At 37.6% G+C, this 21,813-nt stretch overlaps 2 protein-coding genes across 3 annotated transcripts; both read right to left on the minus strand.

The window, feature by feature from the left end:
• Positions 1-1,023: 1,023 nt before the first annotated feature.
• nol11 (nucleolar protein 11) lies at positions 1,024-16,511 on the minus strand. The gene is made up of 18 exons (XM_014967102.2): positions 15,699-16,511; positions 15,189-15,302; positions 14,994-15,050; positions 14,530-14,678; positions 14,021-14,078; positions 13,635-13,776; positions 7,079-7,285; positions 6,511-6,587; positions 6,080-6,203; positions 5,800-5,891; positions 4,916-4,981; positions 4,623-4,807; positions 3,684-3,809; positions 3,250-3,483; positions 3,030-3,108; positions 1,976-2,068; positions 1,717-1,824; positions 1,024-1,595 (listed from the first exon to the last, which is right to left on the minus strand). The coding sequence occupies exons 1-18, from the start codon at positions 15,843-15,845 to the stop codon at positions 1,482-1,484; spliced, it is 2,172 nt and encodes a 723-aa protein (XP_014822588.2). The 5' UTR covers positions 15,846-16,511; the 3' UTR covers positions 1,024-1,481.
• Positions 16,512-16,634: 123 nt separating this feature from the next.
• Positions 16,635-21,045, minus strand: LOC106903364 (beta-2-glycoprotein 1-like). Of its 2 annotated transcripts, XR_015764497.1 has the most exons (9): positions 20,921-21,045; positions 20,426-20,602; positions 19,587-19,683; positions 19,378-19,454; positions 18,358-18,546; positions 18,036-18,215; positions 17,532-17,729; positions 17,059-17,177; positions 16,635-16,918 (listed from the first exon to the last, which is right to left on the minus strand). XR_015764497.1 is itself a non-coding variant. In XM_088009733.1 (8 exons), the coding sequence occupies exons 1-8, from the start codon at positions 20,982-20,984 to the stop codon at positions 17,113-17,115; spliced, it is 1,047 nt and encodes a 348-aa protein (XP_087865859.1). In that variant the 5' UTR covers positions 20,985-21,045; the 3' UTR covers positions 16,635-17,112. The 2 variants fall into 2 exon arrangements, 1 of the variants encoding a protein (XP_087865859.1); XM_088009733.1 differs by having other exon boundaries at positions 16,635-17,177.
• Between the last annotated feature and the right edge of the window lie 768 nt (positions 21,046-21,813).

Genomic DNA, 21,813 nt, shown 5'->3' on the forward strand with positions numbered 1-21,813 from the left:
CATTTTATATTTTATATTAGCCTTTTTCCAAATTGTATTAAATTATTAGTTTTCCTCAAAATTCTACTAAAAAGTAGAAATCCGAGAAATGTATGTAAACTTAAAATTTTGAAGATATTAGCAAATAGTCTTATATTTTCTCTCTCGTCACTGTGGCGTTTAGCAAAAATAAATAATTTAGGTAATTCTGACATAAACGAATCTCCTCTTCGAAAAAAAAAGTCTTCTTTTTACTTGGTGCACATGCAAGCTAGCTAGTTTCGGCTGACATTCTGTTATTCAGCAGCAGAAAACCTTCTGGATTACAAGAGAATTAAAGATTTTATCCTTAATCTTAGGCTTGTATGGGCTAGTTGAACTCGGAGAATTCACATTTGTGTTTTCATTATTCTTTTTGTACTTTCCTGTATTCACTGCCTTAAATCTCAAGGACCTTTCACCAACAAAAGTATATTTTACGTAGCCCTTCTGGTGAAATGGCAGACGTCCTCCGTAACATTTTGAACAAAAGCATGAAAAATACACTGATTTACTAACCTGTAGCCTGGCCAAAGCCTTCCTACGCAATTCCACTCGATTCTAATCTACTCACGTGGTCCATTTCTCCCGTTGACTTGGATTTCTCCTGTTGAATTTCAACCGTGAGCCATGTAGCCAGCAGAAAAAGTTGTGAACGATGACATTGATTTTCTGCGCCGTTTTAAAATAGTAGTTTTGGCAATGGCGGCGGAGGAAGTGAACAAAACTGTTCTGTCCATGTTGGCCATGCTTTCAAATACTGAATTAATATTAACGGTTGCCTCAGTCGGCTCTGCACTTCTCTCTTTTCAGTGGAGAATGGTCATATACAATGCAGGCAACTTCCGGTTAGCTTCATAGCGTAGGACCCGTGCTTTACATTAATTTGGTAGAATTTAAAACTTAAGTATGCCTCTAGAAGCATAGTGTATAACAATGGGACAGGTTTTTACAAGGTTAGCTAAGCTGTTATAGTTCCACAAAGGACAAAATGACACAAATAGATCCCGTTTTCATAGATATTTAGAATCAAGGCTTCTTTTTTTTTTTAAATGTGTAAAATACAAAAACAATTAATAGATTTACAAAAAAATGTTAGCTGTATTCTGACACTCAAAAAAAGCAAAAATACTGAATTTCGTGGGTATTATTAAAGTTCCACTAATATATATAGAATATAAAAACTTTACCATAATGTTCCATGAAGAGACTTTCCCTCCACTTGTCTATAAAACCATCAGATGTACGACTTTGAATTAAACATGCAAGTCCAAAATAGTCACAATCCCACCATCTAAAATAAATGTACAAAATAATTTTTCAGCTAATGAAATAATTATGCCAGACGTACATTTTCTTTTCTTTCACAGTAAAACCTAAATGACTAGAAGCATCTGAGGCAAAAAAAAGCCCATTTAAAGACAAACTGCAGCAACAGTAGGTGTTTCATAAAGCCACGCCCTCTAGTACAGCTCCATGACTTCAATAGAGTATTGCCCCACGTCATTCTTCATCTTCATCTTACTGAGCTCCTGGAGGCTGCCCTCGATCTTCCCGAGCTCAGAAAACAGTCTTACCTAAAAGACAAAAGATTTAAAAAAAAAAAAAGAAAATTAATTTAAAAGAAAGGTGCATGTTGTTCCAATAAACTTCCCAGAAACAATCGGTCAGTTATTGTAACAAAAAATGGATGTTTACCTGAGATTTAACAAAAGACTGGAGGTTCAACAGCAAGCCTATGGCCACTGGAGACATTACCAACACAGTGAAGTGGGCGTCCAACAGCATGCAAACCCAATCCATGACCTGCATTTGACAGGAATGTACAAAAAATAAAAAAATAAATATTACATCTGATTTGCTTACACCTTTATTTTGGTTTGCAAAGCACAGACAGCAAAATAACTGGTGGATATTGGGTGCAAACTTTCAGACTGCTCAAGAGTATCTTAAATACCTGATTCAAACTGGGTGATCTGTAGCCGTGCGTTTGTGAGGAACCATCTGTGGAATATCGCAGGTAAAGAAACTCCAGGTACCGGAGGAAAAGCTGATTGGAAATTAAAACAAACAAAAAAAAAAAACAGGGAGGAAAAAACAGCTGATTTAGGACACAGATTTAGTCACAATCTACAGGTGGTTCTAAAAATATTAGAATGTCATTGAAAAAAATGACATTTTTAGTAACTGAATTAAAAAAGACAAACTCATGTTCAGCGTACAGAGATTTTCTTCTCCAAAAGAAAAAAAAAGTTAATTTGAATGCCGAAATGGGATTTTCTGCCTATTAAAACATGCAAAACAAGCTGACTTGAAACCCTCAATAAGAAATGTGACCTACTACAGTTCAGTGCTAATGAAACTTCCTGTTTGTAGAATGATACATTTATACACATACTATTGGAAAATTCGGTGAGAGGAAAAAGTGTGGTGCAAAAGGTGCACAAGTAAAAATGATAGAAGCTTTAAGGAGACTGTGAAGCGGCTTTGTTCAAAATTCAATTTCCAATTTTGCCCACCCAACTTTTTTCCTTAAAAACAAAAATACAAATGAAAGAAAATATATATTTTTTAAATGGTTGTTATTTAAATCATTCCTTCTGAGTTGACTTGAATTCAAAGTTGGAATAAGCAGAAACTGTAAAAGACGCTCATCAAGGAAAAAAAACACACAAAAAAAACCCCCAGATAGTTATAGAAATAACTAATAACTGAATAAATCTGGAAAACCAGGAAGTGCATTGGTGAAAAAAATCCTATTTTCCAAAAAATTTTTCTTAAAAAACTGAAAATTTGATTGATAAAATCGAGTTATTGCCCAGCCAGCCGTGTGGTATACTAGCAGTATAATACAGCAGTAACAATATTCATCAATGGTAATGAATTGATAGAACATCAGTTTCGCTTTGTGAACTGATTTACTGAAATAAAAACACAATTTCATGATATTCTAGCTTGCTGAGATGCTCCTGCATATTGGGGATTGAAAAGTGACGATAGACGTTACTCACAACAACTTGATCAGAGGAAAAATCCTTTAGATGTGGGAGGAGCAAAGCTTCACTGTACGCCGTCTGCAGAATCTCGTTTCTGCACCGCTTCAGTTAAGATCCGATTTGTTTTACGACATGTTAGCATAAGCAAAAATAATCACCAAAGCATAAAACAAAGTGATAAAAGGGGGAAAAAAACACAATAAGGTCTTAAAGTGACAATGAGCTGTAAGGATACATCAGAGCAGCTTTGTGTTTTCCTACTGGACATGTCTGTTGTGGTGACGCCTTCTTTTTTTCTTTTGCTTTGGCCTTGGGGTTGTCGACGGCGTCTGTGCGGTCCTCCTCGCAGAAGGTAGGGCTGAAACCGTTCTGCAGGCCAGTCTGAGCATGCTCGTTTGACAGCAGCATTTCCATGAAAGAGACACTGTCGGGCTCCAGGCTCAACTTCTCCGCATCGAGGTCTGATAAACTGGAGGAAAACACCTTCGGTTTTTACACGTCTAACAGTACAAAGTCTGGCTATGGCTAATCATCCCTAATATTAGGTAAAGTGGATGAAACGTGCTTGGTTCAATCAAAACGCGGTGACTTTTTTTTTGACAGCGTCTCTTCCAAAAAAATATCGAATTGTGCAATTTGATTTGCTCACTGAAAAGAGATCCGTTCTACCTGAGGAATGCCTTGAGGCAGGCGCAGGTCACGGCTTCTGGGATGTCATGGAAGAAGAGTAGGCAGAGCTGGCAGAGAAAATAATCCCTCTTCTCAAGGGCCAGAGGCAGGAGGTCAGGACAGACACTGTTGAGAGAGAGAAGGGAGCGTCCCGTTAAGAAACGTTTCAGTTTGTTCCTGATGGGAAGTGTTTGTATGTATTTGAAAGAGAAAAGCATAAATTTCACATACAATTACAGCTGCAACTAACGATTATTTTAGATATCGATTAATCAATTATTCTGACGATTAATCGGATAACAAAATAGGCAAAAATCTGTGGATTTTTCATTTAACCAGTAAAGACTTTTCTATGCAACAGTAGAAATACATTAAAAGATTAAAACAAATAAATAAATTTACCTATTAAATATGAAAATAAACATTGCATTGCCTAATATGCAATAACATATCAAGCCTTTAGCGAATTTGAACCAAGTGAAGATAAAACTAAAGCTATGCGACTTGGGGAGTTTTGGGTAACACATTTAACATCAAAGGTGTTTTCATCTTAAAAGCAAAATGTATTTATATTTTGTACAGTTTTAGTGTAATTGCTGGTCTGAATTTGTTGATTTTTCAGCAAATGGCCTTTATTTGAGCACGTACGTCAGTTAACGATTAATCAATTTCTAAATTAGTCGACAGGTATTTCGAATCGATTCTTCACGATGAATCGTTTCAATTTAACTTCATTTTACTTTGGCAATCCGCTCTTATTACAATGAATGATCACGACCGCTGATCAGTCCAGAATATCTCTAAGAGACAGAATTCAGTCACTGACAAAATTTCCAAACATAAGATTTTAATAAATAAATAAATACTACAAACTCAGTCTGTACAAAACGTCCGGTGTCAGACCACTCTCTCTTCTGTTCCCATCATGCCTTAACTGACCTGTGGGAGAGGCACCGGGTGGGCACAAGCTGTGTCAGAGCTCTGGAAGAGTAAAACTTTGGATCCGCCAGGCTCCGGGACACAAGTGCCATCGCCAGCTGTCCCAACGAAGGCTGCGGGTCGTTGGGGTCCTGCCCGGACAGGAGTCCCTGGACCTCTTTTTCCACCTCTTCTACTGATGCCATCTGCATTTGGCAATGGATACAATTGGAGAAATTTTGAATAATGTTCTTTTTTTCTATATTAACTGAGTTAAGTGTAAGAATTTCAATTGGAAAAGAGAGAAGTGTTACCTTAATTAGGTCTTGGACTTGATCAATTGTTAAACTGAGGCTTGACTGCGTCTTACGAGTTGTTCTCTGCATGATAAAAAGGAGAGTAATTGAGCTGAGGTGGTGGTACTGTCATATGCATACAACATCGACAACAACACTTAAAAAAATTGCAAAATTTAACATAAAACATTTGGAATTAGTTTAGACTTATAAACAGCTCAGCTGTAATAAAACAATCGACTCATCAGTGAGTAAAAAAAGCAACAACTTACAATACATTTATTTAAGGGGGAGAAAATACTTTATACCTTTAAAGTTTATGCTAGGTAAAACAGTAGGTTATTTACAGATGTACAACAATCAAAAGAAATCTATAAAATAAACCCACTGAATTCAACTGAATTAATCTAAACATTTTTCTAGCTAAAAACTAATATTAAAGATAATGATTAAGTAAAATTATATTTTTAGTAATAAGAAGTTGAGGAGTTAAAGATTTCTCAAAATCCCTAATTTATCCTGGAAAGAATGATTTTATTTTTTGTAATTGTAATGTACAGTGGCCTAGAAGGGTCAACAAAAAGTCCAAAGACAACATTAAAAAGCCACAACAAAACAGTGAAAAAAAACAACAACAACAACAAAGAGTCACAACAAAAGTTATGCTAAATTTGGTAGCACAATTTCCATCTTAGCATAACTTTCATTGTAGCTTTTGCATTTTATTGACCCTTCTGGGCCACTGTAGTACAGAATTAACTCATGGATGGCTGGTTTGAAGATCCTCTCTGGCTATTAATGTTAAAACAGTTTGCCACAGAGGCACGCATCGACACAGTCCCACACAGTTGGAGGAGATTGCTAGCATCTAACTGCTAAGGAAACCACATCCTGTAACTTACTGTCTTCCTGGCCTCCACAGGTTTAGGAGCAGCAGCTTCTTCTCCATGTAAGATGGTATTCCAGGACGGTACCACAGTTGAAGTCTTGGACTCTGTGATAGTTGGAGAAAAACACTGCGGTAAGTGAATGCTGAAACACAAAAATGTGAACATGTTTGTTTTTTATTATTATTATTATTATTAATGGTGTGGACACACAAAAGGATAGAACTTTTTGTCTGTGCACAGACAAATCTACAGGAAGCCGTTAGCGTAAGCGGCGCTGCTTTCTGTCTCTCACCCTCGGTCTTGACCTGCTTTAGTTTCCCCAGAGCCGAGGCCAGCGAGGATCTGGGGCAGGCAAACGGTATGACAGAGAGGGCTTTGCCATGGGGAATAAACAGCTTGCTCGAAAAACTCCAAAGCTACATCAGAGAGAAAAAAAAAAAAGAATAAGCGACATATCAAATCGATGCCCAAAAACAGGAAGTATGCACAAGGAGCAGGTCTGGGGTTGTAAACTGCTGTGTAGTTGTGACAAGGGACAGTGAGCCCCCTCACAGTGGAGAGCAGACACAGTGATCTACCAAAGACATACAGTCCTCCATCAGCACCCAGCAGCTGGAAGGACAGGGAACCTTGGCAAAAAAAAACAAAACAAAAAAAAAACAAACAAACAAAAAAACAAACAGTCTTTGTTGGTATTTTTGAATTCACCACCCAGGCGCCTACCTGTCCGTAGAGTTTACCCGCCATCTCTTTCGCAGCCTGAAGAGTCTGAAAATTTGTGTTCCAGATGCAGAGAAAGTCTGAAAATGTTGAGAGAATGTTGCTGAAAAAAACAACACTGGAATCATGTACAAGGCAGGTTTTAAGATCACCTACATTCTTTAGTTTTTTTCTTCTTTTGCATACTATTTATTCCTGTGGTTGTAATCTTTTTTTCTGGGAAGTGCAGTTGCAGGTTGTACGTTTTAAAAAGTTCTGCATTTAAAACTAAGACGCTTCCACCACACTACTCCTGAGTTAAAGTCCTAATGATACGCTGGAGGGTATTGGAATGACTGGGGCCTTTTCCAGCTGTGGCGTCAAATGTCAATCTTAATTCTAGCCTAACTTGATGTACAAAGTAATGATAAACCTTACTGACGTCACTATTAAAACTGTAATATTCACAATGTTATATCACCAGCACTTTCGTTGTTGAAGTAATAAGTGAAATAAGTAAATAAAAATATGCTAACATTTTTAAAAGGTAACATCTTCGTAACTTTACCAAGAATTTTAAAGCTTTCCTTGCCTTTTCCGGGCCCAGCAGAAGGGTGTGGAACCCCAACCACAGCTACGTGGGCGTCGTCCAGGAAGATGGCCGACGCGGCTTCCAGCAGTTCCTTCCCCACAGGGAGACTCAACAGTTGATCACGGGGCAGCGAAACGACCTGAGCTCCATCATCGGCCTCTGGGGCCCGAACAGACACCAAACTCTGGTACACATGGCCGTTAGGGTCTGAAAGCGAGGGAAATGTGAAAGCAGAACAAGTTGTCTTAATGGTTAGCGTTAGCATCTGCTGGTTCTTTTATGTTTTTAGCGGTTTAGCATGAGCTTCCGCAAATTATTTTATGTGTTTAGTAGTTTAAAGATTCTGCTCATTTCTTTACCTGTTTAGCGGTTTAGTGTTAGTATAGCTAGGACTTTTGCTTAGCAAGCTTGTGGCTAGTGAACTTAACTTTTTTTTTTTCCAAAATATCTTTATTGAAATTTTAACAGTTAAGACAAACCGCTTGAACATTTAACAAAGAATGCCAGTAATAATAGTAGTTTGGTTCAAGTCACAATGAAATACACAACACAGAACAAAAACAACAAAATGTCTCTCACATTCTTAGTTCCAATGTAACCCATCGCATAATCTACACCTCATCCGTATACTGAAATATTTACTTCAGCAGTGCATGTCCTCTAACAGAATTTTCTTTGGGAACCGCAGTGAGCAGAATCTTCAGTCATTTGCGTCGTCCTCCAAGAAGTTCAGATGTTGAACATACCTAATAAAGGGATTCCATATGAATTCAAACAGATTCTGTTTACCCTTTAATACATATGTAATCTTTTCCAGAGGGAGGGTAGATGCCATCTGCTGCAACCACAGTTTTATAGTCGGTCTATGGGGCTTCCCCCAGAAAAGTGATATACATCTTTTTGCATTAAGCAGACCTAAGTTTATAAAAATTAATTCGTTTTTAGTATAATTATGTTTTTCTGGGCATAGTCCAAACACAAACAGCTTCGGATCCATAATTATTTGTTTGGAAATAATTTCCTCAATTGCATCTTTTACCTCTTTCCAAAACAATATAATACTCCTACAGTACCACACACAATGAATCCAAGTTCCTCTATCCACTGTACACTTTGGACATACATCAGATATTTCCCCATTATATCTGTTGAGGTCCACTGGTGTTACATAAACCCGCATTAACCATTTAAATTGGATCATTTTAAGTGCAGTGTTGATAGAGCTGGTATGGGCCAATTTGCATGCTGTTTGCCACTCTTCCCCAGATAACTCTAACTGTAAATCACCCTTCCAAGCATTAAGTCTGTCATGAGATCCCTCAGATATATGCAACATCAGTGAGTGATAGAACTCTGATATAATACCTGCCTTTAAACTATCCCTTGTTAACATTTTTTCCAAAGCTGATTTGGCAGGTTTAGCCAGCACGTTATTTTGACTCGTTCTTATAAAGTTTCTGAGTTGAAGGTATTTAAAGAAATGTTTCTTATCTAGATGGAATTTTTGTTGCAGATCCTGAAAACTCATTAGTATGTCTGAGTCTGATACATAAAAATCCCGAATCATCTGGAGTCCTTTGTTTTTCCATGCTTTAAAGGTTAAGTCAGCTCTACCGGGTACAAAGAATTGGTTACCCCACACTGGGCTGAACAGAGACAAGCAGTGTGGCTCATTAAATTTTTTTTTTACATCTCTCCATACGCTTATCATATTTTTAAGAAATGGATTTTTAGTATGTTTCAAAAGCTTTGATACTGAATCTGAATAGAAGTATGAGGGGAGAGTCACTTTTAAATCCTGAGTCTCCATGTCAACCCAGTGCGGCGACTGATCACTGTAATAAAACATCATAGATCTCAACTGCACAGCATAGTAATACAAGTGAAAATTTGGGCAATTCAAGCCCCCACGGTCATAAGGGAGATATAGTAAAGACAAACGGAGTCTGGATTTTCTGTTGTTCCACAAAAAACGTAACATCCTCTTCTTTATTTGGGAGAAGAATTCAGGAGGAGGTGGAAGAGCAACATTCTGAAATATGTAAAGTAACTTGGGCAGTATATTCATTTTTATTGTATTTATTCTCCCAATCATAGACATTGGTAGAGACATCCATCTTTCAAATGAATTGTCTACTTCATTTAATATGAGATTGTAGTTGGTCGCAGCTACCCATTCCAAATCTGGTGAGATGTGTATCCCCAAATATTTAAATTCATTTACCATCTTAAACTGTAATACACCTAATGTTGGGCTAATTTTTTCATTTGCATTTAATAAAAGAATTGAGGATTTGGTTCTGTTTATCTTGTATCCAGATATACCACTAAATGATTTAATTATTTCCAAAATAATTTGTATTGACTGATTTAATTTTGATATGAAAAGGACCACATCGTCCGCGAACAAGGAAATCCTATGTTCTGTAGGTCCGACAGTGATTCCACTAAGATGTGGGTGTGAGCGAATAGCAATAGCAAATGGTTCTATTGCCAGAGTGAATAGTAAAGGTGACAATGGGCAACCCTGTCTGCAGCCCCTGTTGATCTTTATTGATCTAGATATATTCTTGTTAGTTATTATTTCAGCTGAGGGATTGTTGTATAATATTTTCACCCATTTTACAAAATTATTACTACAGTCAAATTTTTCCATAACTTGAAAAAGATATTCCCAGTGAACCCTATCAAATGCCTTTTCGGCATCTAGTGATAAAAGAGCTGAGTCTGAGGTACCTCTATTATAATGAATTATGTTTAGAACTCGCCTCACGTTATGAAAACCCTGCCTCCCCGAAATGAATCCATTTTGATCTCGATCAATTGAATTTGGGAGCACCTTTTGTAAACGTCGTGCTAGCAGCTTGGCGATTATTTTTAGATCTGAATTTAGTAAACTAATGGGCCTAAAATTCTCACATTTGTTTGGAGATCTGCCTGGCTTTGGCAAAAGGATAACCATGGCAGCGTTCATTGAGGGGGGGAGATAGTTTGAATGGAAAACTTCTTGAAACATATCTAATAGAGGGGTCAAAAGTTTATCTTTAAACGTCTTGTATAAATCTATGGGGAGACCATCTGGTCCCGCTCTTTTCCCTGATTTCATATCATTAATGGCTTGCCCTAGCTCTTCTTTTGTAATTTCTAGATCCAAATTTTCCTTGTCTTCCTCTGAAAATTTTGGTATATTTAAATTTTTAAGGAATTGATTTATGTCTTCCGATTTGATGCTTATTTGTGCCTTATACAATTCTTCATAATAGTTCTTAAAGGCTACATTAATTTCTTGAGGATCATGCAAAATTTGTCCATTTACTATAATAGATGTAATTGGTTGTTTAGTTTCTAATTGTTTTATTTGCCATGCCAGTAACTTGCCTGCTTTATTGCCCTGTTCATAAAATGTTTGCCTAAGTCGCAACAAACTTGATGCCGCCCTTGAAGCTGAGTATTTATCATATTCTGCTCTCAAAGCCAGTAATTCATTTTCTAATTGTTTATCTCCACTATTTACTTTAGCTTGGATTAACCTTATTTTATCTTCCAATTGTGTTCGAGTTTTTTCAGTTTGTTTCATTTTAGACGCTGTATAACTAATAATGTGACCTCTAAGGTAGGCCTTAAAAGCTTCCCATTTTGTACATGCTGTTGTTTCTGAAGTATTAAATTGAAAGAATTCGTCTATTTGTTTCCCTAAATATTCCACAAAGTTTTTATCTTGTAACCATTTATGCTGGAACTGCCATCTCGGTGGGTCTCTCTTTAATTGGTCATCTCTGTAAACCAAGCAACATGGGGCGTGGTCAGAAACTACAATGTTATCATAGAAGCAATCATGAATCCTGAACTGCAACTCTGTAGAAATTAAGAAGAAGTCTATTCTGGAGAAGGTTTTGAAAGAACTTGAATAACAGGAATATGTTTTGCTGGCTGGATTTTTCTCTCTCCATATTTCCATCAACTTCAGCTCTTTCATCATTCTAAAAATTGCAGCTCTACAGTTATTATGCGATTGATCAATTCCAGTTGATCTGTCCATGCTTGGGTGTAATGTACAATTAAAATCCCCCCCCATTATGTGAGATCCTTTAAGCGTAGATAGAGTGAGGAGTAAATCATTGTAAAATTTACTATCATCCACATTAGGGCCATATATATTAGTTAGAATTAGAGTTTCCGACATTAGGGAGCCTTGAAGTATTAGGTATCTTCCTCTTTTGTCTTTAATAATGTTTTCAATTTGCAATGGTACCGATTCATGTATTAGTGTCATAACTCCTCTAGAATGAGACGTGAACGGTGCTGTATATATATTACCCCTCCACCTCCTCCCCACTTTCAAATTATCCTCATCGAGAAGATGCGTTTCCTGGAGGAATATAATTTTAGACTCCATTTCTTTCAGTCTATTCATGACCTGTTTGACTTTTTGAAGGCGTTGGAGCCCTCTGCAGTTCCATGAAATAAAATTACATTTTACAGTTTGAGACATACATCAACAAAAGTAATGGGATGCTTAGCGTTGTAAAAATGTGAGACACAACAAAACCGGATGGTAGAACATACATCCAACATAGAGAACATAACCCTTTCCCTACTACCAAATCCCTTCCCCAGACAAAAGGGGCCCCACCCACAACCATTATGTCTCCCGTTATTGCCATTAGCCAATCCACAATCATTGAGGATTAGCCGAACCACGTCCAGTTCACTCTGCTAAAAGTGCTCCCGTCGCTGCCAGGCACAATAAAGACTCCTGCTCACGAACACTGAACAGCATTCCAAGGTACTCTTCACATTTAAATAATTTTTGTTACCCAAGTTAGGAACCCAATTATACAACATATTAGAGATATAAACATGTAACAAACCGAATAAGTTCGCAGACTTCACGTACCGTCTGAGGCATTACTTAGTGCTTTATGCGTCCTGAGCTCTCTGGAGTTTTTTGATAAACTCGCTTGCTTCTTCTGGTGTTTTAAATGCCAGTGTCTCGTTTTCGTAAGTCACTAGGAGAGTTGCAGGATAAGTTATTCCATTGCGGATGTTCAGATTGCGCAGCACCTCCCGAATCGGGTCGAACTTTTTCCTCTGTTGGTGGAGCCCGGCGGCCAGGTCGGGGTAGAAGTGGACCCGTTTATCTTTATAGAAGATATCCTTTTTTTCCCGTGCAACACGAATGACGGCTTGTTTCTCTCTGAAGTTAAGAAACTTCATTATCAAGGCTCTGGGTCGGGAGGCGCCGTCCTTTCTCGGGCCCAATCTGTGCGCTCTTTCCAAGCTCAGAGAGGTCTGCAGCTTCTCACTCCCCAGTGCTTCGGGTATCCACTTTTCCAAAAAAGCACATAAATCTGAACCCTCGGCACCTTCTGGCAAGTTTACAAGCCTTAAGTTATTCAAGCGAGACCTTGTTTCCAAGTCAATGAGTTTGTCTTCCATCGACTTGTTTTTAGCCTGTAAGGCGCTCACACTAGCTTGTAGGTTAGCCACTTCGTCTTCCGCGGAGGAAATACGGTCCTCTGCTCGCAACATACGTTCATTATAGTCTTTCATCTCCTGTTTCATATCTTGCAGTGTCACCAACAGACCGTCGAGTTTCGAGGAGAACTCGCTTTTCAATGATTCGAGCGCGACCAAAATTTGGTCAGACTTACTATTTTCTGAGTCATTAATTTCTTCTGGCTCCGCCATGTTTTTGTTGGCTTTGCGAGCTTCACCGCGGAGGTTGTGGTCGAAAAGCTTCGTTTGCTTGGATGCCTCACTTTTCCCTTTGAGCTGTTTAGTTGAGTTAGGCATTATATCTTTTTCCTTACACAAATTTTTCGTGAGCAGCAGTTATTTTCCCTTAATAAGCGCAGCAGACAGCGGAGCGAAGTTCTGCACGTCTTCCTACGTGGCCGCCATAACCGGAAGTCTTGAACTTAACTTTTTGGTTATCTGTACCCGACACTGGCAATAACTACAGGTAATTTTAGTGCAAACATATAATCTCTATTGCAACCATGGTGGCCATTTTGAAAAATGTCCAACAGAATGATTTCTATAGTTCAAATCATATTAAATGATTTGTCACCAAACATATTCATCTAATTGCCAATTTTAGTGCAACCATGGTGTCCATCTAGAAAAAAAAATCAAAACATCATCGGTAAATATGATGTCTATGAGTCTAATTATGTATAATCTGACACAAAAAGTATTCCACTGTAATAAAATATTGAGCAAAAATGTATTTCCCGTGAATGGCCGCCATTTTGAACTTTTCAAACAAGTAAGCCTTGGGGAACATCAGTTCCATGACAGGTTGTTGTAGCCGCATGTGAAAGATTGTGATGAAATATTCAGTTATCTGCTGACCTACATTATTCTTGTTTAATAAATAATACGCATTTGGCTGCATTTCAGTCTCATTTCCAAAAGTAGTTAAAAAACTAGACAGTGATGTCTAAACGTGTCATAATAAAAACAACAGTATATTAGTATATTTTATAGAGGAGCTAACAAAGCTAATGTGTCCTGTCAAACAAGCAGCTTGTTACAGGAAATGAAGACTTACAGAGATAAAGCAGGCAGATGTTTTTATCCTTGTAGGAGGCCCAGAAGCTGAGAGGGGAGAGGCCGGGCCCCTCCGGCTCCAGCCGGTACTTCTGAACAGAGTTGGGCTTCAGCCTCTGCAGGTAGAGGAAATGATCTCCTTTCTGTGGACAAACATTGGAAATCATACAATAAAAAATAATAAACATCAAAAAGCACAAAAAAAAGTATTCACGTCCCTCGAGAATCCCTATTTTTGTCACATTACAAGCATACCCAGCGCGTTTTCATCTGGATTTTGTGAGATTATTTTTGCGAGGTGATGCATAGGAGTGCAATGTGAATGTTTACAGAGAAGTCAGGGGGGGAAATCACTGTGTAGGACGACAGACGTTAAACAATCTTTACCAGTTCAGTTGTGAAGATGACCAGCTGTTGTGTATCTGTGACAATGCTGGTGCTCCACCTACCAACAAAAAGAGAAATTACTTTTAGAAAGACAAAACAAGTAGATGTGCCTGTTTTTTTTTCAGTTTTGTTTTTTTTCTAGATCTGATCCAGAAGATTTGCATATAAAAACCCCAAAATATATAACAATTCAGAAAAGAAAATCTTCCATAGCATTTGGCAAAAATAATTGGAGACTTAGCAGCAGGACAAAACATCTGATTGTAACAGTTAGGGTTCACATTATTAAAAATAATAATAATAAAAAAAAATCATGCTAATTTTCAATTTAAACCCTAAAAAATGTAAAAAAAAAAAAATAAAAAAAATAAAAATATATAATAATAATAATAAAACACAGGAGAGACTGAAATATTTGTTAACCAGCTTTCTCTCGTGAATAAAAAGTGTTTTTTAAAGCAATCTCTTCTTTTTGTGTATGATGTGTGAAAACAACAGGAGTTCTGGACCTGATGGCTTCGTCCTGAACCAGGACTTCCTCTACAGGCTGCTGGGGAGCAGAAAGCAGGGAGTCCAGAAGTCTCACAGCTCCTTTCTGAAACAAGACGGCAGGCTCGGCTCCGTGTGCACAGTGCACCGACCGGACATCTGCCGACACCTGAGGGACGTTGGAAAAGAAAAGAGGCAGAGGTTAGGATGCGTTTAGATTTGTCCACAGTAAATATACATAAATACTTTCTGACACGGTAACAAAACCGTATGGAAAATCAAAGCAATGTCCAATTTTAGTATAGGTATTGTGCAATGGCGTACATTAATTTGGCAGTAAATGTGAACTTCCCGGGTGTAAACGAAATGACACACTGGTCAAACTGAGTGTTTCCAAAGTAGAACACACTGAAAACAAAAACTCCCCTTATAATTCGTATGATTTTGACCTCGAAAAGAGTGAAGAGCTGAAAGTCACGCTTACTGTTGCTTTGAATGCCTTGTCTAAAATGATGTCCTCTTCTTTCCAGATTCTTATCACCTGAAAACAAAAAAAAAAAAATAAGAAAAAAAAAATTATTCTGATTGGCTTAGGTTGTGTGACGCATCACTTAAGCAACAACAATTGGCAGATAACAAAAATAGTGAACTGTGTGTCCATTTTCCTGGACCGGGTTACCTTGTTGTCTGAGACTGCCACATACTCATTGGTCTGCTTGTTGAAGACCGCTGCGCAGGTCAGAAGTTGACCCTGTTTCACTGTCCAGCTGCCCAATGGCTTCTGGTCTGACACCTGCAGCAACATGTGTGACCAGTACAGAAAGAAAACACCCATAATCACACACTTTGACTTTACCAAATGCAGCATAATCTGAAAGATTATATTCAACTTTAAAACACAACTACAGCTGTATTATTCACTGGAGAAAAGAGCTTTCATGTTGAGAGTAGCTAACATTAGCCAACTTCTATCTCCTTGTCATTAGTGTGACTTTCTAAGAACTTGATGTTGAGAGGGGATTAGCTTATTTTCACGTTAACATCCCCGTGTAAAAGCATTAGAGATCGACCCAGACTGGAGTTAAGAAAATTGAAGGGTTCTGGTTCTGTTATTGAGATCACCACAGGATGCTAACACGAGTCGGTACCGATCAGCTGGCCCCCAGCTCCTGCAAAGTCTAAACTTTACCTTGTACAGAGTCACAGATCTGCTGGAGTCAGTGACGATCACATGGTCGCTGTCCCGCTCTTCTTCGATGCCCTTAATTTCAGAGCTTCGCCGATTTACAGCTGGAACAAGTCCGCACAACGTGTATCCCTCACACAGCGCTGCCATGCTGGACCACAAGAAAGTGGAGCTCGCGGAATCTCGCGAGAGTACACGAAGGGGCAAGGAGCAAACTGGTAACTGCTGCGTTCCAGTTTCCTGGGAAGTGAGAACTCAGATGGATGATAATAAAGATAAAAATCTTTATTATTACCTATGGAAACCCGAGGTAACAGCGTTCTAGTTAAGACGTCGGAATTTCAACATGTTAGTGCCCGTAAACGTTGTTTGTAATAGATTTTTACAATCATAATTTTAAGCTTTGGTTTCCATAAGCAAACACCACTTTTAATTTTTCAGCTTAACGTTGATTTCAGACGCACTTTTACATACGTGCCTTGTGAAAGAAACGTGTTTCCACCACCTTACTTACACCCTACTTGATACGAGAAGCGCCCACATTGAATCGCGAAATCCGCCTTACAAGCCGTAACTGGAGGTAATTGGAGATGTTCCCATGTCCCCAGTGGGAAATTATCCGACTTCCGACCGCTTTCCACTGATCTTTCCGACTAGGAAAGTCGGAATTTCCCAGCTTCGAGTACAACTAGAACGCAGCATTTAAACCACAAGAGGGAGATGGGGAGCTGCTTTATCTTTGGGAAAAGCTGAGCGCAACTTTAAACAATGTCACCAATGAAAGTATAGTTCATCTTGATTGACATAACAAAAGCAAGTCATGATGTTATAAGAAAATGAGAGTCTGCTAAATATGCATAAACGAGTAAGTGTAGTGGAGGTTGACCTAGCGGATTTAATTCAGATAAATGTGTCAAAGCAAATGAGACGAGATGTATATTGAATGATAAAACATTCCAGTTTTTTAATTAATCTTTTTTTTCTGTGCCACCATAAAAAAAAAAACAAAAAAAAAAAAGCACTGTCGCCATCCCTTGCCCCCCACAGTGGTAAATTTTGTCTCACACTGTGTGTGAGATTGCAGATCATACTTTTATTAAGTAATAAAGTATTTATTGGATATTTTCATGCCCTCGAACCATACCACATTTCAGCTGTGACAGTTACAACAGAAATCTCAAAGGCTTGTGGCCAGAATGTCACCTTGGTGAATCACCAGACAACTGAAATGAAATGAATGAAATGAAGTTTTGAAGTTATTTGAAGTTATGACATATAATAATAATAATAATAATAATAATAATAATAATAATAATAATAATAAACAATAAAATCTCAAACAGATTTAAATCATCTCCTTTACTTTGACAGGTAGTGGACATTTATGACAGCCTCAGGATAGAAAATATCTGCCACTTCAGCACTGGTCGATCTCTGACGGAAGTGAATTTGGCTTCAAGGTGTACTCCACCCCACTGGGTTCTGAAACAGCACACATAACAAACACACAGAGTAAGTTTGCCAATATCATGTAATAACACTTCAAATAGACAGACAGGTAGATATTGATTTAGGTTTTCACTTTAATATTAGGTACTGCAGAGTGCTATAAATTCAGACTGATTCTTCATGTGTCTGCAGAAATAAAATTCTGCGTTTTATAGACTAATACTAACAGTAAAGTTCTATTTAATATCTGCTAAACCTCTGACTGTGCTACTGAGAAAACATTTCAGAGCCAAGTGTTCTTCAGTTTGAGTCAAAACATTATGACTCGACAATATCTTTTGTTCAATTCATTTTTTTTTTTTTTTTTTTAAATAAAATGGCTTGTACCTTCAAAGCATTTGGGGATGTTTAGCGTTCCATCGATGCACTGGGTCGGCACGGCATAACCACATTTCCTGGCTTCATTCATGCAGTAGACAGAGACGATCTCAAGGTGTAAGACACGGTTCGGCTGGAAGTTTTCGATCCAGATTTTCTTCCCGTTGTGCAAAATTCTTGCTCTTTGTAAGTTAACAGAACAGGGAGCTGAAGGGGGGGGGGGAGGGAGAGTGCAGCATTTTTAAAAAAAAACATTTGGTAAAAGTAAAGATTGATCATCTTCGTGTTATTAATTGATGAGCACAGAATATTTAGGTTATGTTTTAAAAAAAAAAGGTGCTAAGCCAAGTTTTAAGATGAAATCAAATTGGAAATATGGCTAAAGTTTATGATTGCAGAAAAGATGTAAACTCAAACGAAACCCGATTAGACTCTGAAAAAGAAAACAGCTATTTTTAATTCTGCACGTTTGGATTTTAATGTTTTATATTTTGTGATTCCCTACAGAATTACCTTTGCAAGACGGCTTTTCGGACCACTTTCCATTCTCCTGGCAGACCACCTCCACATTTCCTTCCAGCACGTACGGACTCTCGCAGCCGTACTTGACTCTTTCCCTGTAGAAAAACTCCCTCTTCTCGTTGTTTGACATGTAGCCTCTTTCAATGCTCTCTGGCGGAGGGCAGGTCACCACTGTGAGGAAACACGTTCGTTTACTCTTACTTTTTCCTTTTATTTGCCAGGAAAATGGAAATAAACTTTCATAAACTTTTGAATGTAGTTGGGTTGTACTAAAATCAACCAAGCTGAGCCATATTTTTCTGCCTTCTCCTACCTTGGCACTCTGGTGTCTTGGTCCAGGTACCGCTGGCGGTGCACTCTGCAACCGGGTTGCCGAAAAGTGCGTATGGGGGATTGCAGATATATGTCGCCTTGAGGCCGTAATTGACCGTGTTTCCTCTGATCACCTTGTCGTAAATGACCATTCCATACAGTGGGACTGGAGCGAGACCACAGGGAATAGCTACCAAGACAAAAACAACAACAAAAAACCCCATCAGTTTCAATTTTTTTTTCCATCTTTTGAATAAAACATTTAAAATAATTTTAATATGGATATACAGTTGAAATCTATGTAAAAAAAAAAAAAAAAAAGGTGAATCACACTTCGGGGTTGTGGGTGCATTAGTGGCTCTTTAGGCTCTAAACCTGTCCTTGTAGCAAATTTGTTGGGTAATTTGCAAAGATAATGACGGCCATTTTGAAAAATATCACAGGAGGGCTTTTTTTTGTTGCGAGATACTTATTTACCTTGCTCTCAGCTGTGTTCGTTTGCTGTCGCTGAAGGTATTTATTGGGACCGAGTCTGTGTAATATCACAATAACTGTTTTTATAAATAAGATAAAAGCAATTAAATTCCTTAGACATGCTGTACCTTGTCTCTTCTTTTAACTACAGTCCTAACCGTTACATTGATGTCTGTTGTGTGAGAGTGATAGGGGAGCGATAGTGCATTTGTTTGGTTGTAAATGGAGAACATTTACAAATTTGGTTCATATAATTCCGAAATTTTACTCCGTTCTGGAGAAATGTCTGTTTGAGACACACTGATTATTACACAAAGCTAACCTCTTGTGGGTGTGTGTTTTTTTTTTTTAGATGAACCTTTTCAGTATTCAGTTAAAATTCTTTGCGGATTTGTTCAAAATCTTCAGACATGTGCTAAATTCTACTGATTTAATGCTATAAAATGAGCATATGTTGCTTTTTTCCCCCCATTCATTTAAAAACACCTCAAAAAAAGACCTATAGTAAAATACTGTAGTTTATTTTCTGTATTCAAATCTTACATACGTATGCACTCTGGTGCAGGTGAACTCCATGTCCCGTTGGCTTGGCACACTGCTGAACTCTCTCCAGTCATCATATATCTGTTCAACATGATATTTAATCAGCAGGGTAAAAGTATTTTTTTAAACCCAGCTTTTTTATGTACAGTTTATAATATACAATATAGATTATTTGCACACACACAACATAAAACGTGTTTTCTTTTTGTTTACCCTTCATGGCAGGTGTAGTTGATTGCACTCTGGTACACTGTGTCCTCGTAAAACAGTTCACCATTAGTGATTAGTTCAGGATGTGGACATTGTTTTGCTGCGGGAGAAAATATGAAAGGAAGTTTGTTCTACTTAGCTGTCATTTATTATTGATGCAAACAGTTAAATGTGAGTTTAGTCACTTAAGGCATGAAATTGTGCAATTCATAATAAAGTTACAAGTACTGCCTTACAATCCTGTTTGTATACTGAACCCATTCTAATATTTCAACTTTCCCACGTTTTGTCACATTACAAGCACCAGACTGCTATGATTTTATTGGGATTTTATGTGAGCTAAAATAGCACAAATATTTAAGTGGCTTAGATCAAAGCATGCTGATTTCTTAGAGTGGCCTAGTCAAAGTCCAGACCTAAATCTTATTGATAATCTGCGGCAAGACTTGATGAAATGATGACCACATAGATTAATCACTGAATCTGTCTTAACCTGAGTTACTCTTGTAGTAAATACAATAAAATAAAGTGTAAAATTGTTAGACAAATCTTGGTCCAAAACACTAAAGTTCTGGGTTTTGACACAACAACATGAGAAAAGGGAGTTTGAAAATGTTTCTTCAAAGTACTCTAAGTAAATATTTCATTTTTTTCCTTGACATTTTCAAACTTGCAGTTCTTAATTTGCATACATCCAAGTGAAAACTCTTGAGTATACTAAAACTATTGAATATTTTATCTGTTTACGTCAAAATCTCTGTGAATTTTATTTCACTGGTAATTGCAAGAATTATTGCTAGACATTTCTGCCATAATTAATAGAAAGAAAATAAGACACGCACGTATGCACTTCAGCTTGGTGCTTGTCCACACGCCGTTGATGGTGCAAACAATCTTGCGTGGGCCCGACACAGGAGTATATCCCTCTTTACAAGCCAGGGCTAACTCCTCCCCGGGACTGGAGAACCTCTGGATCCCAGACATCTCAATGTTCCCGCTCAGTTGGGGTCGGGAACAAACTGGAATTAATCAATAATTTCAATGAAAGTTGCAGATATACCATATATAAGAGCTTTACAGATGTCCAAAACTCTCTACATATAAGCAACATTAAATGTTACGCCACACTTTTCCTCCCCCCCTCAAATTACTATTGACAGAACAAAACAAGAGTTCGACTATGAAATGTTTTCACTGACTTTAACTCAGAGCAGTGTTGAGAAATATAGTCATCGATCAACACAAGCGATGAATTGTTTCTCCACAAGTCCATAGCAAAAGTTGAAATCCTTAAAACAAACTCATTCTAGGACGTGTGAAATGAAAAGCAGTCATACCATTATGTTGGGATGTCACTGTCGTCACAAGCAGACCAGAGCACAGCAGAAACAAACGGTCCATCTTCTGTAGAGACGGACGGACAGTCTCCTTCTCTCCTGCAGTCTGCCTTCGGCTTCGGACTCTTTGCCCCACTTTCAGCTGTTTGTGTTTCTCTCAGGGTAAACAGACAAGAGCAGCGTGAAGCAACTCCTTCAATAAGAGTTTGGAATCCTTTCAAATGTTTCCGGGATGTCACAAAAAACAAACAAATAATAAAAAAATACCCAGATGTTGAAATTCCAACACACAAAAAAAAATCAAGTTTTTTCCCCCCTTCTCTCTTTGTGTTTTTTTTTTCCCTCCTTGTAACTTTTTCATGTCAGACTGATGTAAAATTGTGAAGTGAATTTAAAGTCAAAAGCTCTGACCACGTTTCATTCATATATATATATATATATATATATATATATATATATATATATATATATAAACTGCTCAAAAAAATAAAGGGAACACTCAAATAACACATCCTAGATCTGAATGAATGAAATATTCTCATTGAATACTTTGTTCTGTACAAAGTTGAATGTGCTGACAACAAAATCACACAAAAATCATCAATGGAAATCAAATTTATTAACCAATGGAGGCCTGGATTTGGAGCCACACACAAAATTAAAGTGAAATGTTCCCTTTATTTTTTTGAGCAGTAAATATATATATATATATATATATATATATATATATATATATATATATATATATATATATATATATATATATTTTTTTTTTTTTTTTTTTTTTTTTGTACATATATTTGTATTTGTGTGTGTGTTTATATTTTGTGAATTTTTCGGCCGAACGTATCGGTGCATATCGCCTGGTGGACGGGTGCAGGAACTGCGCAAGA

This window comes from Poecilia mexicana, unplaced genomic scaffold (assembly GCF_051168715.1).
Source record: "Poecilia mexicana isolate PSO_F unplaced genomic scaffold, ASM5116871v1 scaffold_2, whole genome shotgun sequence".
NCBI classification, from domain to species: Eukaryota; Metazoa; Chordata; class Actinopteri; order Cyprinodontiformes; family Poeciliidae; genus Poecilia; species Poecilia mexicana.

Bases quoted from the DNA above. Each gene is read 5' to 3' on its own strand.
- nol11 (XM_014967102.2), bottom strand. From the start codon at position 15,845: ATGGCAGCGCTGTGTGAGGGATACACGTTGTGCGGACTTGTTCCAGCT. The intron at 2,069-3,029 runs GTGAGTAACGTC...ATTTCCAATCAG, and splicing joins TTTCCTCTGATCAAGTTGTT to CTTTTCCTCCGGTACCTGGA. The intron at 1,596-1,716 runs GTAAACATCCAT...TTTGTCTTTTAG, and splicing joins AGTCTTTTGTTAAATCTCAG to GTAAGACTGTTTTCTGAGCT.
- LOC106903364 (XM_088009733.1), bottom strand. From the start codon at position 20,984: ATGGACCGTTTGTTTCTGCTGTGCTCTGGTCTGCTTGTGACGACAGTG. The intron at 19,684-20,425 runs GTGCGTGTCTTA...TTTCTCCCGCAG, and splicing joins CACCAAGCTGAAGTGCATAC to CAAAACAATGTCCACATCCT. The intron at 19,455-19,586 runs GTAAACAAAAAG...CATGTTGAACAG, and splicing joins AACTACACCTGCCATGAAGG to ATATATGATGACTGGAGAGA.